Consider the following 15,995-nt stretch of genomic DNA (forward strand, 5'->3'; position numbering starts at 1 on the left):
GCAGGCACCAAATTGGGTAGCAGTGATATAGGAAGATGATGGAGGCTGATGATCACTTTAGTGACAAAGGCATTAATGCACACTGCACTGGAACAGGCAATGGTAAACCACTCCTGTATTTTTGCCAAGAAAATCACATGGATAGAAAATACAAAATGATTGACAATGCAGTGCTGGATTATGGGCTGTTCAGGTTGGATGGCACTCAACATGCTACTGAGGAAGAGCTGAAGATGTTTCAGAGTATTAATGGTCTTTAAGACATGGCTAGATTAAAGCCTTTGGAATGTCTAGTGTTGATATTGCCATATAGGAAAAAAAAATCTGAAGCTGCAATGTGAGAATTATAGTGGGAATATGGAATGTAAGAAACATGAACATGGGAAAGCCCAAAACAGTGAAAGATGAAATGAAATGACCACAAATTGACATCTGGGATATCAGTGAATTGAGATGGACCTGGATTAGGCCCTTTCAGTCAGAAGATCACACTGTTCAGGACATGAAAAACAAGGTATGGCGTTACATTTATAGTTAGAAAGGGTATAGCAGGAACAGTCCTAGGCTACAATGTAATGAACAACCAAATAATATCAATTAGATTTATGGGCATCCTTTTTATAAGATGATCATCCAAGTTTATGCTTCAACCACCAATGCAGATAAAGAGGAGGTTGATGAGTTTTATGATCCAGTTCAATCTGCAATTGACAGAACATGTAAACAAGATGTAAACAACTTTTTTGCACTACAAAATCTTGGTCTTTCTTCATTTAATTTGATATTAAATCTTATTTATTCAAGCTCTGTTGTCTGATACAGTGGGGCAAAAAAGTATTTAGTCAGCCACCAATTGTGCAAGTTCTCCCACTTAAAAGATGAGAGAGGCCTGTAATTTCCATCATAGGTATACCTCAACTATGAGAGACAAAATGAGAAAAAAAATCCAGAAAATCACATTGTCTGATTTTTAAAGAATTTATTTTCAAATCATGGTGGAAAATAAGTACTTGGTCACCTACAAACAAGCAAGATATCTGGCTCTCACACACCTGTAACCTTCTTTAAGAGGCTCCTCTGTCCTCCACCTGTTACCTGTAGTAATGGCACCTGTTTGACCTTGTTATCAGTATAAAAGACACCTGTCCACAACCTCAAACAATCACACTCCAAACTCCACTATGGCCAAGACCAAAGAGCTGTCGAAGGACAGCGGAAACAAAATTGTAGACCTGCACCAGGCTGGGAAGACTGAATCTGCAATAGGCAAGCAGCTTGGTGTGAAGAAATCAACTGTGGGAGCAATAATTAGAAAATGGAAGACATACAAGACCACTGATAATCTCCCTCGATCTGGGGCTCCATGCAAGATCTCACCCCGTGGGGTCAAAATGATCACAAGAATGGTGAGCAAAAATCCCAGAACCACACGGGGGGACCTAGTGAATGACCTGCAGAGAGCTGGGACCAAAGTAACAAAGGCTACCATCAGTAACACACTATGCCGCCAGGGACTCAAATCCTGCAGTGCCAGACGTGTCCCCTTGCTTAAGCCAGTACGTGTCCGGGCCCGTCTGAAGTTTGCTAGAGAGCATTGGGATGATCCAGAAGAGGATTGGGAGAATGTCATATGGTCAGATGAAACCAAAGTAGAACGTTTTGGTCTAAACTCAACTTGTTGGGTTTGGAGGAGAGAGAATGCTGAGTTGCATCCAAAGAACACCATACCTACTGTGAAGCATGCGGGTGGAAACATCATGCTTTGGGGCTGTTTTTCTGCAAAGGGACCAGGACGACTGATCCGTGTAAAGGAAAGAATGAATGGGGCCATGTATGGTGAGATTTTGAGCGAACATCTCCTTCCATCAGCAAGGGCATTGAAGATGAAACGTGGCTGGGTCTTTCAGCATGACAATGATCCCAAACACACTGCCCGGGCAACGAAGGAGTGGCTTCGTAAGAAGCATTTCAAGGTCCTGGAGTGGCCTAGCCAGTCTCCAGATCTCAACCCCATGGAAAACCTTTGGAGGGAGTTGAAAGTCCGTGTTGCCCAGCGACAGCCCCAAAACATCACTGCTCTAGAAGAGATCTGCATGGAGGAATGGGCCAAAATACCAGCAACAGTGTGTGAAAACCTTGTGAAGACTTACAGAAAACGTTTGACCTCTGTCATTGCCAACAAAGGATATATAACAAAGTATTGAGATGAACTTTTGATATTGACCAAATACTTATTTTCCACCATGATTTGCAAATAAATTCTTTAAAAATCAGACAATGTGATTTTCTGGATTTCCCCCCCTATTTTGTCTCTCATAGTTGAGATATACCTATGATGAAAATTACAGGCCTCTCTCACCTTTTTAAGTGGGAGAACTTGCACAATTGGTGGCTGACTAAATACTTTTTTGCCCCACTGTAATTCCTTTTCTCAAGAATTGAGACTTTAAGGTGAGCAACAGTGTTCTGGGATTAGTAGTCAACAAGACAACTAAAGATTGGGCAATTAAATCCCCTATACTACCTTTCTTAATAAATGAACTAAACAAGAGGGCACTAGCCAGTTTGCTTAGCTTTGCTGTTTTCAGGAGAAATGAAGAGAAGAGCGTTGTACTAGCTATAGAAGTGTGGTGTGTAGTGGAAAAATTCTGCTGAAAAATATAAGAGGAAAAAGAAAACCAAAAAACCCTTCCCAGTCATTTGGCATTTAGGGATTACTACTGAGAATGTCAAGGGAAAAAGAAATGTTAACATGTTAAGGGCATTTTACAGTTACTTGCTGGTTGTACATGAGGCGCTATATACTAGCATTCTCTGCAGACATAGATTTCAAGCCAACAAGAACATCATCACTGGTGCCAAAGCAGCATATCTTCCCATCCAACTGTGTGACTTTGTAGACTTTGTACTTATCCATAAGTACTTCATCTTTGCCAGTAACATGTACCTGTATATCAGTGACACAGCCATGGGCACACACATGCTCCTCAGTATGCTTACAACAGTGCTTTCTTAACTCTCACGTTCTGAATCCTCCCCTTTACTTGAGATTTACTGATGACAACTTCATCATCTAGACCCATGAAAATTAATTCCATCATGACTTAAACACCTTGCATCCTACCATCAACCTCAGCCTAGACTTATCTACAGAACAAATCCACTTCCTTGATGTTACTGTAAAACTACACAATGGAAACGTAATCACCACATTATACAGGAAACTCACAGATTGCCATGCATACTTACATGCTTCCAGCTTCCACCCAGAACACATCACCAAATCTAGTCAGGCTATCAATTGTTAATTGATGAGGTACTTGTAATCTGTCTCACATGTAACCTGCATCTGCATAATCAACCTGTATTCCCCCTGCTCCCCCGGTTTAAATCCTACATCAATCTAGTCATGCTATGCATCCAATGAAGTGAACTGCAAAGAGAATTTGTTGGTTGGAAAAAGTACTATCAGTCTCCTAATTTTTTGGTAGGTAATACCAGTGCTTCCTCTTTGATGTGGGTGTTTATGAACAGTTGTGCAAGGATATCTTTTTGGTACAATGTGGTGGGTAGTTCTTAACATTAAAGTATGCAGTGTATTGATTTCAGCAATAGATGTTGGTGAAAGTGAAGAAACTTCTTTAGAATATTTTAGTTCTTGGTATATTCATAGGAGATTGTACAGATAGGATGTGTTTTATATCTTTAGAAGCTATGGTATTTCTTCATCAGTCCATTTCCTTAATACTTTTGTGTTAAAAACTATGTAAAACTGTTCTGGGGGAGTTTATCAGAAGTTACAACACTACTGTAGTATCCTTGAATTATACAGTACATTCCAGAAAAGCAGTATCTGGGATAACGGGTACTACTGTGGTCCACCAGCCTCAGCAGGAGGCAGCATGTAGCCAATATGGCCAACTTCAGAAGTCTAGTCAGTATTTCAAGGGGGACTGCCTGGGAATTCCAGGGCACTTTCCAGTTGGAAATTGGAAAAAAAAAAAATTGGAGAAAGGCAGCGGCAAACCACATTTATAACAAGACGATGGAATGGATTCAGTCACCAGGAGTCAAGCTCTACATGAAGGTGGCTTTATATTTTTACCATTAGCTGCCATATAACCTGTCAAAATGAGGGAAGTGAAAGACAGATTTCTGGCTATTATCATAATGAATGCTTAGGTTCATGTGGGAGTGGGCAGTCGTATAAAAGAGCTTGAAAAAACAGGATATATGTTACATAGAACTGAATTTTCGAGAAAGCTATTCATGACATGAACCAACCACAGAGTTTTCTACACTTGCTACAAAATATTTTTGTCAGCAATGTATATTGGAATTGGAGATCTTGTGGTGCTTTCCAGTCAATGTGGAATTATAGTCATGAGGATTTTACAACATATGTCTCCAGTCTGTTTAGTGTTCAAATTAAAGAATTCTAGATTCAGTAGTCATTCGCTTACAACACTAAATGAATTTAAGAGGCAAGTGCATGCAACATTATTTAAGTAAGTGAAACAGGTGTGTTGATATAGAGGGCATATACCAAGTGTACATTACTGAAACAGCCTTCCAATGACCTGCAGATTTAACAGCAATAAAATGTATAGATTCCTGGAGATGAAAAAGAAATGGAAGAATTTCTTCTAAAGACACATTGTAAATTTTTCCTTCATCTAATAGAGAATGATCGTCTATAGCATGTTGTTGCCTTTTGAACTGAGTTAATATTTCTACTAAATATTATTGGATTCTTCATTCTAAAGAAGCATGTAACTGTGGAAACTGAAACTATATTTATTTATTAATATCCCACTTTTTTCATTATGGAAGTTGTGGTGGGTTTCAGAACCTTAGTTTAAGCAAAGCAGTTTTCTGCATACCATCAGAAAATTAGTGCCATCCTGTGATTTCTGGCCATGTTCTGAGACCAAGATGTTCAGCTCTTGGTAGGCCATATGGCTGGGATTCAGATCTTCTAAACTGGTTAAGGAAATGCCTAATCAGTGACCATTGGTTGTTGAGTAGCAAGGTTACAAATAATGCCATCAGTAGTCTTAAGTAGCTTTCCCCTTACAGCACCCTCAGTGGAAAGAATCCATTAAGTATGACCACTTCTATGCTATTACTGTTTTCATTCCCCTGTGTCTCAGAAGCAGTTTAGAAGCAACTTGTTATCTCAACTATACCCTGTCTCAAATGCAGGGAAATGCAGAAAATATGCAGTTGGCAATCTACTCCCTGAGCTCACACGAGTCCTGGAGTAACAAAAATCCCCTTAGTGGGGAGAATAATAAAAGTAGATGGTCAGGGCCCCCATGTGTGCTTTTATTTACAGAAAAAACAGAGCCATTACCAATGGTGAAAGCTCATTGAATTTGAAAAGGTCATTCTTGATTCATTTCAATGCCTGCTGCAAGCTGTGAAGGTAGAAAGTTAGGATGACAGATTTGCAAATGGATGCTTCCATTCCAGAGGTTCAGCATCTCATTTCCAGAGCCTAAAGGGTGTGTTTATCTCCCTCCCTTCCCCAGTTCGGTATCTGTGGCAGCCAGGAATGGAATGTGGGGCTTCCATGAAGGATCTGAGCTATTAATGTAACAGAGCAGTGGTCCAGCAAGTGGGAGGGAGAAAGACTAGCAGTCTCTGAAGCAGAGAAGCAGATTCCTGGTGCTGTTGACGACTTTCACACTTCATGTTTTTAGAGGAGCCTTGTGCTGCCTATACAGCTGAAGGAAAGAAGTGGCAGTGGCTTGTAGGCACAACACATTTATGTTATGTTCTTGGGGAAGGTGGGACTTTTTGCCAGTGATAGGTTTCCTAGGTAAAAGTAAAATCTGCTTCAAGTTTAATGTTTTATGACTTCATGGAATACCCATGTTATGTTCTTAGCAGTAATTACAGAATTGCTTTGCCATTCCTTCTTTTGGGATGTTTTTTCAAGTTTCTAGCCTAGCCAAGAACCTTAGGATTTCTCGGTGGTCTCCTGTCCAAGCACTAATCCTATGCAAGTGCTCTGGGTTCCATCGGTCAAACAGTGCCACTTATCAGGACCCTGGAAGCATGTCTTCTCTGTAGAAGCACCTGCTCCCTGGAATGAGATTCTCCCTGAGATCTAAACAGCTCCTACCCTACCGGTATTTCGAAGGGCCCTGAAGTGGCACTTCGCCCAGGCCTTTGTAGAGGGTGATTGAAGCCCCTTTTCTTCTTTTTCTGTGTTCCCATCTGGGTATGTTGTCTCTGCCCTCTCTGTTTTTTGATTTGTGTTGTTTTTGTGTTTTTGTATTGTTCTTTCTTTTTTAATGTTTTTAACAATTTGTAAACCTTATTATCATTGGTTGCACAGTCAGCCAGTTGTTTAGACTGGATTTGGCATTTTTATCCACCTACTGAGTCCTTCCCAAGGACCTGGGATAGACAGATGTTGTTTGATGGTGTTAAAAGTATGGTTGCAGGATGTAAGCTGTTCCAAGTAAAGCTGCCTTTTGCAATTGACTGATGGTGATTTTGTCAGTGCTGATGGTCTTCAAGTGGTACTCCAGATGTTTTGGGATTGCATCCAAGGTGCCTATTACTATTGATACTATCTTTGCTTTCTTTTGCCATAGTCGTTCTATTTCTATTTGCAGGTCTTTGTATTTTGTGATTTTCTCCAGATCTTTCTCTTCTAGTCTGCTGTTTCCGTGTATTGCAGTGTCCACTATCCAGACTTCGTTGTCTTTCTTATCAACAATTGTTAAGTCTGGGGTGTGGTGTGGCAGGTACTTGTCTGTTTGAATTCTAAAATCCCAGAGCACTTCAGCTTCTTCTTTTTTATTACTTTGTCTGTTTTGTGGTCCCACCAGTTCTTGCTTGCAGGCAAATGGTATTTCTTGCAGATATTCCAATACACCTTTGTTGCTACTTCGTCATGCCATTGTTTGTAATCAGTTTGTACAGTCTTCTTGCAGCAGCTGACTAGGTGGTCCACTGTGAGCAGCGGGGGAGTGGCAGTTTTTGCTCCCTTGCCCATGTGGAGCTCAGGCGCGAGCGATGGGGAGTGCCGGTTTTCGCTCGCTCACCTGCCGCTCACCAGGAATCCTGTTCTGTGGAGCTCAGGCATGAGCGCGAGCGATGGGGAGCACCGGTTTTCTTAGTTCAAAGAGGTGCTTTTTCTTTCATATTATATATTTATCTTATAAGTGGTATAAAGATTAATAAACAAAAAGTTCAGAGCTCCCTTTATTTTGCTTCCAAGTCATTTATTTTAAATTTAAGTTTCTTTTACTCAAACTTCCTTCTTAAAATTAAGGTCCGTGTTATACGCCTGTGTGTGTTATATGCTGATAATTACAGTACTTTATTTTGTATTATAAGTCAACGTTGGATCTGCTAGCCTCTGTTATGTTATTTCTGATTCTGGATGTTGTTCTTTCCAGAACTGGTGCATTCTTTTCAGATATCCTTTTCTCTTTGGACTTGATTTATAATAGTAGATCATTATTTCTTTGTTTTCAGTCTTTGTATATTTGCGACAGGTAAACCACTTTTCTTCCAGTAGTCCTGCAGCTGCTGGCCCTGGTTGCTCAGCCAACAGTCTTAAGTCCTGTAGTCCACTTGTCACCAGATATCCAGGAACTAGAACACCTAGTGGAGTCCTTGCTGATCCGGGCAATGACCAGTTTAGTAGAGGTTTCTGTAAATTACGTCTCACCATAGCTCTCATCCTCCTTGGAGCACTCAAGCCCCACAACCACATCAAGGTAGTGCCTCACTGGGGGTGTAGACATTATTATTATGGTTGGTCGCACAGTCAGCCAGATGTTTAGACTGGATCTGGCATTTTTATCCACCTTTTGTATTATCATAATTATTATTTTTGATCAGATTTGATCCTGCCTATTTCTGGGAGCAGCCAGTGTTGGCTAGGTGCTGCCCCCTAGCTGGGCTCCTAGAGCAGCAGCTAAACCTTCAGTGGCCTGCCACAGAGCTGACAGAACACCAGATGCTTGCAAATGAGCTGTTGTGAGATTAGATGTGGAGGTGCCACAAGTTTAATTTTATCAGTCCTTAGTATACTGAGATAATAATCTCATTTCTAATTCTCACTATTTTTGAGAATGTTTTGGCAGCCTGATACCCTTACTTGTTCTTCAAGGAGAGGTTCAGCTTTCAGTTGAAAAGAAGAATCATCCGTCATTTTTCATCAGTTTCACTACTTTAAACATTGGTTTACAGGCTTGAGCTTAGAACTGTGTAGAGATGTTTCCTGTTTCTCATTCCTTAGTTGTGGTTTACAACAGGAATTGGATTGCACTTAACTTTGAGGGGGGAGGCTGAGGGTCAGAATGGACAGCATGATGGTGCAAAATGGATGGTGCTGTATGGGTTTGTCGGCAGGTCCACAATTTTTTAAAATGGGGTTGAGAAGGAAATTTTAAGGGGATATTATGATCAATCCACTTTAATCTTTACATTATTATTTCTGGGTGTTTATTTTCCTCAAAAGTTTATTTTCAGCAGTTAAACTGGTATCCCAAGGTCCCACAAAAGGATTTGAGATTGTCTGTAGCTCTGGGATAGTTCTCAGGTTATCCCCCCTCTTAATTAACGTGCTCAGGATAACTACTGTAGCAAGAACCTGGCATTCTTTTTTCTTTCAATATTTAATTCTAGCTTGCAGATAAAAAAATGATAGCTATTGTAGGAATTGGGCTGACACTAAGGACTAAAGGCCAAACAACTTCTTCTTTATTTGCTTGTTGATTTAAAAACTTATTTTTCTTGTGACCTTATTTTTCTGCTTCTTTCTTCCTCCTCTTTCCATTGTTACTAAATTCGTTAAACATTTTCCTTCAAAAGGCAAAGTATAAAAATCAGCAGTAGGCTATATAGGCCTGCAGATTTTTTTTGTTTGTTTTTAGTAAAATTCTACACTATAGGCCCTACTTAATTGAAAAAATGGCTATGCATTGAAGAAAACATGCAGTTTTTAAGATGAGGAGCATGGGTGTCTTTGCAGAAATTTTTGAAACTCCTTTTCCAAGACTATTTACTAGAGGTATGTGTATGCTTCACAATTTATCTTTCTGCTGTTTATTAAAGCAGACTGATTTTTTTTTTCTTCCAGGGTTTGGTACAAGGCTGAGAAAAATGTTCAGCTGCTTTAACAATCACATTAACTTTTATGAGTCAACTCATTTTTGAAGTCTACATAACCCTTGTGTTTACTGTGTAATACATAATACACTGCCTTGAACATTGGTTTTTTGGAATAAATGTACACTTCTGATTCACCTTCTACTTTGCAACAGTTGTGAATGAAAGAGAGCATGTGTACAAGTTCTGGTTCTAAGAATACCTGATTGCAATTCTAAAGAGTACATAATAGAAAGAAGTACAAAAAGTGACCAAACTTCTTCATGGGCTATGTTGAAAACTTCTTGCAAAAGATACTGTGAGCCAAATGCCCTTTCAACATCTCTAATGTTATTGGTGTAACTTTTTTTAAAGCAAAGATATTGCCATTCACATTTATTCATATCCAGAATTTCAGATGATGATGATGATGATTTAAATTTATTAGCCATCCAACTCCAGTGGACTCTGAGCGGTGGATTAATGTATTTTTGTAATTTATAGATCCAAACATCTGTACAAGAATACATATTTTTGTAAACCCATCCTATTAATATATTTTTAAGCAGACCTTATTTATATATTGACATTATAAACTGACATCTGTGGTACCTTGTTAGTATATTTTTGTGGGAAGGAAAAGTTTACAATGAGAAAGGCATAATTGCTTCTTCCTTAACTGAGCTTGCAATAGCTGCTAACACTACAGGTTTTATTTTCTTGGTCCTCAGATTACTTTGGCTGTCTGTTGAAGACTGGATGGAATTAATTTTTCATGGTCTGTCTGGCAATGCTGCGCTTGTCTTGTGTTTTATTATTCATCACCCTAGCTTTAAGTAAATAAATGGACACGAACTTGCTACAATTATGTTGTGTATGAGAACATAAGTGAAGGCCAAACCATTCTGAAATATTTCTACTGCCTTTGTAGTTGTAATTAAGGATCTTCAGAGTTTCAAAATGTGACTTCTAATCATTATCCATTTTCCATCTTGCCAAGATAGAATGTAGTAACCTCCAATTACTGTGTGGTAAAGAGTAAGACTTGCCATATCATGTTCTGATTATTGTGCCATCATCTTTCACAACAGATGAAAGGTTGTTTCTAATAAATGATAGTTAATTTTACAATTTAAAAGTTGGCTCTGGTCACTTTATAAAATTAAATCAATGATTCTGTTCAAATAAAAAAATATGAATTAGATTTGGCCATTGTTCAGAGTTTTGTTTTTTCTTATTCAGATTTATTTTGTGAATGCTGTGTTTGAAAGACTATGATTTTAATTTATGATAACTTTAAAAGAACAGTTTGTATCATTGTAATTTTGGCATGCCTTTCAGTATCCTAGATAATTTATATCATGTGCCAAGTCTCTATCTGTAGGTAAGAAAAACTGAATATCTTTTTCAATTACATTATTCACTGCTCATGTTATATAAAATGACTTTTGTGTTTTAAAATGAAGGTAAACTTTTAAAATGTTAGAATATTATAAGTCTCTTGAGAAGAAAATGCTGTGGATGATCACTTTGAGCAAGTGCTAAAAATAGGTTGGAATTTGTGTTGATTTTTTAAGTATTGTAAAGCCTATTTGTGGAGAGAGGTTTGTACAAATGGATTTAGGCACTGGAACCATGGAATATATGCTGCTACCATGTCACTTTCTTATCTAACTATTATAGTTAAAACAGTACTGTTGGCCTCTATACATACATACATATACTATTTTTAGTAGTAAATTTGTTTAGAAATTGGTAAGCTGTGGAAGGAGATTGAAAGAGTAGCATGGCATCATTTTATAGACTGAGGGTATGGCATATTGTTGTGTGGGTAAATCATATTGATTTCATCTAGTTTAAATTTGTATAGCCAACAACACATTTTTCTCCTAGCTGATGGACCAAAATCTATGGTCCTTCTTCAGCTTGAATCGCAAACAGAAAAGTTTATGTTAGTGATTGATCTTTAACGATATTATGAAGCCTTTTAAAACAACTGAAGTTTCCTTCCCTACTCTTTGGCTGTCCTCTTCTTCCCCCAGTCTTCTGTATCTTTACCATCGCACAGATGCTGCCTTGTCTGAACACAAACTTTGAAGTATTTGGGGCAGAAACTTTACCACTAGCTAAGCAGCATTTGGTTATTATACCTTATGTAGAAACCTGAAGTCTGATTTTTATGTTGCCTTTTTGTTACACTCAGTCTGGAGTATGGCATAGAATAATATGTTTTTGTGACCACAACTGTATGGCTTCTCCAGCTGTTTTTTGTTTCTGTTAAGAATTATAGAAACACAAAGACCTAATGCAGATAGGTCATTAGCAGTCGATGAAGGAGTTTGACACAGTTAAGAGTGAATGAGTGATACCTAGGATTACAAGTAATATTCAGTAAGTGGGATAGTCTTCTAATACCCTAAATTATGCACTAACAATCTGGCTGCATTCCCATATTTCTGTCAATTGGAATGATCTTACCTGTACCTGCAGAGAATAACCATATGCCAGTTTTCATTACTGATTTATTACTGATCCCTCTCTTCAACAGTTATATTGGATATATTTGTTATTTTAGGAGCACTTGATACTCAGACTGAGCATCTAGCTGGGTAGAAAGCCAAATGCTATCTTTCATATAAATCTATAAAAGTCACAAAGGTTCAGACTGCCTGTCACTTGTGGTATGTGGGCAATCTGGAAGAAGAAAATTGTGCTTGGCTGATAAAGATTTCCTGCCTATACATTTAGAAGACAATGCTAATTTTCCACAGAAGAGCAGCAGAAGTTGTTTGGAAGGCCAAGCTAACATCTGCTACTTTATAGGGCAGAATTATGCCTTTCCCATATGATTTAAGCTGCCAGCTTCCTATTCTTGAATTAGTGGCAGATACCTTTTCACAAGATGGCACATTAATCTTTTCACAGGTTCTTATAGGACTGTTTGTTTCCTTAAGATGTGTGCTTGCAATTCTGTGCATGGCTACTTGGAAGTACCCCTCTTTGGTTTACATAGGATTCCAGGTAAATATGTATAGGATTGCATTTATTCACATGCATATAACTGCAGTGTTAAAAGATTCCTAGCTCTTTGTTTATCCATGCACCTACAGGTCTTAGGCACCAACGTATCCTTGCACAAACTTGGAGCATGAAAAGAAAGGTGAAAAAGACAAAGAAGATTTTCCTAAACATTTGACTTCTGGTATTTAGGATCTTGCCATTTGAAATCAGTGAATTAATATTTTGATAAATTGCAACCAATCAGAAAGCAGTAGCAGATCTTACTATGTCAATGTAAATGTATACTTTGGAAATTGGAAGGTATGGTTCCAAACATATCTATTGTTTTGAGGTCTTCTATGGATAAGATTTGTTTTGTGTAATTAGCTATATTTCAAAGCTGCAGTTTTCCAAGGTAGCATAAACTATCCACTCTCTATTTCCATATAAGGAAAACCAATCTGCCTTTAAGATACTATTATTTGCAACTGTTTTTTGATTAAAGGCAAGAAATATGAAGTTTAAACTTGATACACATTTTCAACATTCATAAATATTTTTTTTTCTTATAGGGAAGGAAATGAACCAGGAGATTCCATGAAAATTACATACAGTGAATTGCTGAGCAAAGTCTGCCAGTTTGCCAATGTTCTTCGGGAACAAGGTATCTGATGCTGCAGGAATGCACACACTTGCTCGTTGTGGGAAGTTGCTCCTAACACTGTCCAGAGTAATAGTCACTTCCCCTCCCCAACATGAATTGATGGGTTCCCTCCCAAGTTATGAGGGGATAGGACTATACTAACCCACAACTTTTAAGGAGCTATTATGATTTTTTGTTTACTTATATATTGTTTCCCATAAATCAGAAAACAAAGTGCAATACATTAAAGCAATATTGTTAAAAAAAATGCCAGGTGGAAAGAAAAACAAATCAGGTCCATTAATCCAACATTCTTACAAGGATGACTTGAGAGAAGTGATAAATCTTCAGTGGAACCAAAGATATAGGCACCTCACAGGTTTTGGTGGGAGAGGGAATTTTCAGGGTACAGGTATCACCATAGAGAATGCTTGCCTGTGAAAACCCACATGATGATATACTGTCAGCTTTGGCACATACATCTGTTCCTTTCCTGATAAGCTTAGTGATTGAAGAGGACTATAACAGTGAAGACAATCTATTAGGTACCTTGAACTCAGACTGTTCAGGAATTTGTATGACTGGGAAGTGAAACAGCTATCCTAAAAGAAGTCAGTAGCAAACTGTTTTCATAGTGTTGCCAAAGAAAGCTACATGGATGTGCCCATGTAGTCAGCATGAGCTGAGCTCAACTCAAGGGAATTTTAATGTCAAAAGCAAAAAAAACAAAACAAAAAACTGGTTAATAAGCTAATTTGTAACCAGGACAATTGCTTCTGCAGAAGTATAACATATGGTTGGTCAGGCACCCTACTCAGAAATCTGGCCACCACATTTTATACCAGGTGCCACTTCTGGATTTGTAGATAGTTTGTACCTGTCCAGGAAAAGCTGCATAGCAACTGAATCGGATAATAGATGCCCCTGGCCATACTAATTACTTGGGCATTCAGTAACAGTGATGATTCTGGGAGCATCCCCAAACTACTGTTTTTCTGAGGGTACAACCCAGGAACTGTTTCTTAGTCAGGAACTGTTCACATACAAGGTCTCTGTCAGGCCAGGATATAATATCAATTTATTACGCTTTTCCACCCCATTACTACCTCCACACATTAATTCGGAACATGCTTGGTCTGTTTGGATTCAGATGTTCTGTAGAAGTAGAGCTTCAGCTGACTGATGATACTCAGCCCCAGACCTGCTGCTGTCTGTGAAATTCTTATGAATGGAACAAAAGAGTATCTTGTTTTCCCCACAATATAACTGCCTAGATGTAGACTGTAGTTCCCAGTATTATTCTCTTATTTGCAGATAAGTGGGTCCAGGTTACCTGAGGGACTGTCTCATCCCCATTACATCAATCCGTCCCACCTGGTCAGACAGAAGGGGCATGTTATGGACTCCGTCGGTGAGAGAATGTCTGTTGGCGGGGCCCAGGAGGAGAGCCTTCTCTGCTGTTGCTCCCATCCTTTGGAATATTCTCCCCCAAGAGGTGTGGCAGGCCCCTACTCTCCCAGCTTTCCAAAAAGGATTAAAGACCTGGCTCTGTCAGTGTGCATGGGGTGATATGGGCTCTGACTGCCCCTGGGGGCAGTTAGCCCTCTGATGATGATCCCTTGAATTATTTGCCAACTCTCCATCCTTCTTGGAAGCAATTTATTATTAGGCCTGTTTTTATATTGCATTTTAATGAATTTTATCTCTGCTGTAAACCTCCCAGAGTCGTTTCAACGAGATGGGTAGTGACAAATTTGATAAATAAATAAAAATAAATAATCTCTGCAATTAAGAGCAGAATCATATAGCACAGTTCCTCCTAACTCCAATTATGAAGATGTTCCAGGAAAATACTATGGTCAATGGTATCGAAAGCTGTTGAGAGTTCAAGCAGGATCAATGAAGCCATGACCACTTAGTCTCTGTCCCACAGGAGGTCATCTATCAGAGAAATGATTCTGTTCCCAAACAAGACCTGAATGTAGAATGAGAAGGGTCAGGATAATTGGTGTCCTCCAAGAAAATTCTACAGATGCTCAGGCCTACTCTCTCTAGTACTTTGCTCCAAAGGGGGGATTTGTGACTAGGCAATATTTGATTTAATCCTCTGGATCCAGCGAAGTTTCTTTCAGAAGTGGGTGGGCCATTCTATCATGTAGGAATGTGTTCACTGCTTCCTGGATCCACCTAGTCATCCCTCGAATAAGTCAGGTCAGCTAGGTGTCAAGAGAACACATAAGCCAGACATAGTGTCTTGTCCATATTTTCAGGCCTGAAAAATTGAAATTACCTCTTGAATTGTATTCTCAAAGTGCCTCACAAATTTGTCACAGCAGGTCTGTGAGGGTTTTAAGGTAAAATTTTCCAGAGCAGATGGTAGTAAGCTCTTAACTGTCTTAAAAACTCTGCTACTTATGGCTACTTGAAGATACAACGGAGGCCACAATGTAAGCCACCTTTGTAGCTTTTGCTGCAGAGTCAGCAGCTTGTGAACTAAAGTGTATTGTGTCAGCAGTGTGGTGGACCTTAACACCATTTGCACTCTACTAATCTCCTGACCTGTTTCATCATCCAGGGCTGTCCAGAAAGCCAGGAAGAAGGTCTAATTTCACAATGGTGACTAGGAGACTTAGGTACAATCATGTCAGTGGCCTGTTCAGCTTCTTTCCATAGATGAGCAAGAACCTTTGATTGGATCACTGGTTCTGGATTCTCTAGTGAATTTTTCTAGCTCATTTGAAGAACCCATCATATTCTGTAAGTTTCAGGAGTGAACTATTTTTTTTTTAGATCCTCCACATGTTCAAGAGAGGGAGGGTGATGTGAGATAAAACTTCACCAGATGATGGTTTGACCAGTATACCAGAGTGATTTACAGTATCTAGGCTGTCGTCCTCATGTTGAAAAGCAAAAATTAAATTGAGAGTATGCCTTGGCCTATGTTTTGGTCTGTTTGTAATTCAAGAGAGAACCATGATTGTCATGGAGGCTATGAAATCCCAGACTTGCCTTACTGGAGTAGCACCAATCTAAATGCTAAAGTCCCGTACTAGAGTTTTCCAACACTACATCAGAGACCACCTCAGAGCTTGATCCAGAGGAGAATTCCTGGATAGCTGGATGGATGGTATATCAAACAGCATTTTCATCTGTCTTGTTAACCCAACACCAGTAAAAGCCCTTATACTCTGCTCTAGTTTGGAGAGAACCATTTGGTATTTTTATCTCCTGTAAT

The 15,995-nt window shown here is 39.0% G+C and overlaps 1 protein-coding gene across 2 annotated transcripts in view; it reads left to right on the top strand.

Annotated features, from left to right (window-relative positions):
- Nucleotides 1-15,995, top strand: part of ACSS2 (acyl-CoA synthetase short chain family member 2) — a 69,367-nt gene that overhangs the window by 16,590 nt on the left and 36,782 nt on the right. For both annotated transcript variants that reach the window (XM_088153563.1, XM_088153562.1), the window contains exon 3: nucleotides 12,690-12,781. In XM_088153563.1, coding sequence (XP_088009689.1) covers nucleotides 12,690-12,781 — 92 coding nt within the window. The remainder of the gene's footprint in view (nucleotides 1-12,689; nucleotides 12,782-15,995) is intronic.

This window comes from Python bivittatus, unplaced genomic scaffold (assembly GCF_059951505.1).
Source record: "Python bivittatus isolate LINGU-HERP-01145 unplaced genomic scaffold, Pbiv_v1 ctg000700_np1212, whole genome shotgun sequence".
In the NCBI taxonomy this organism is placed as follows: domain Eukaryota; kingdom Metazoa; phylum Chordata; class Lepidosauria; order Squamata; family Pythonidae; genus Python; species Python bivittatus.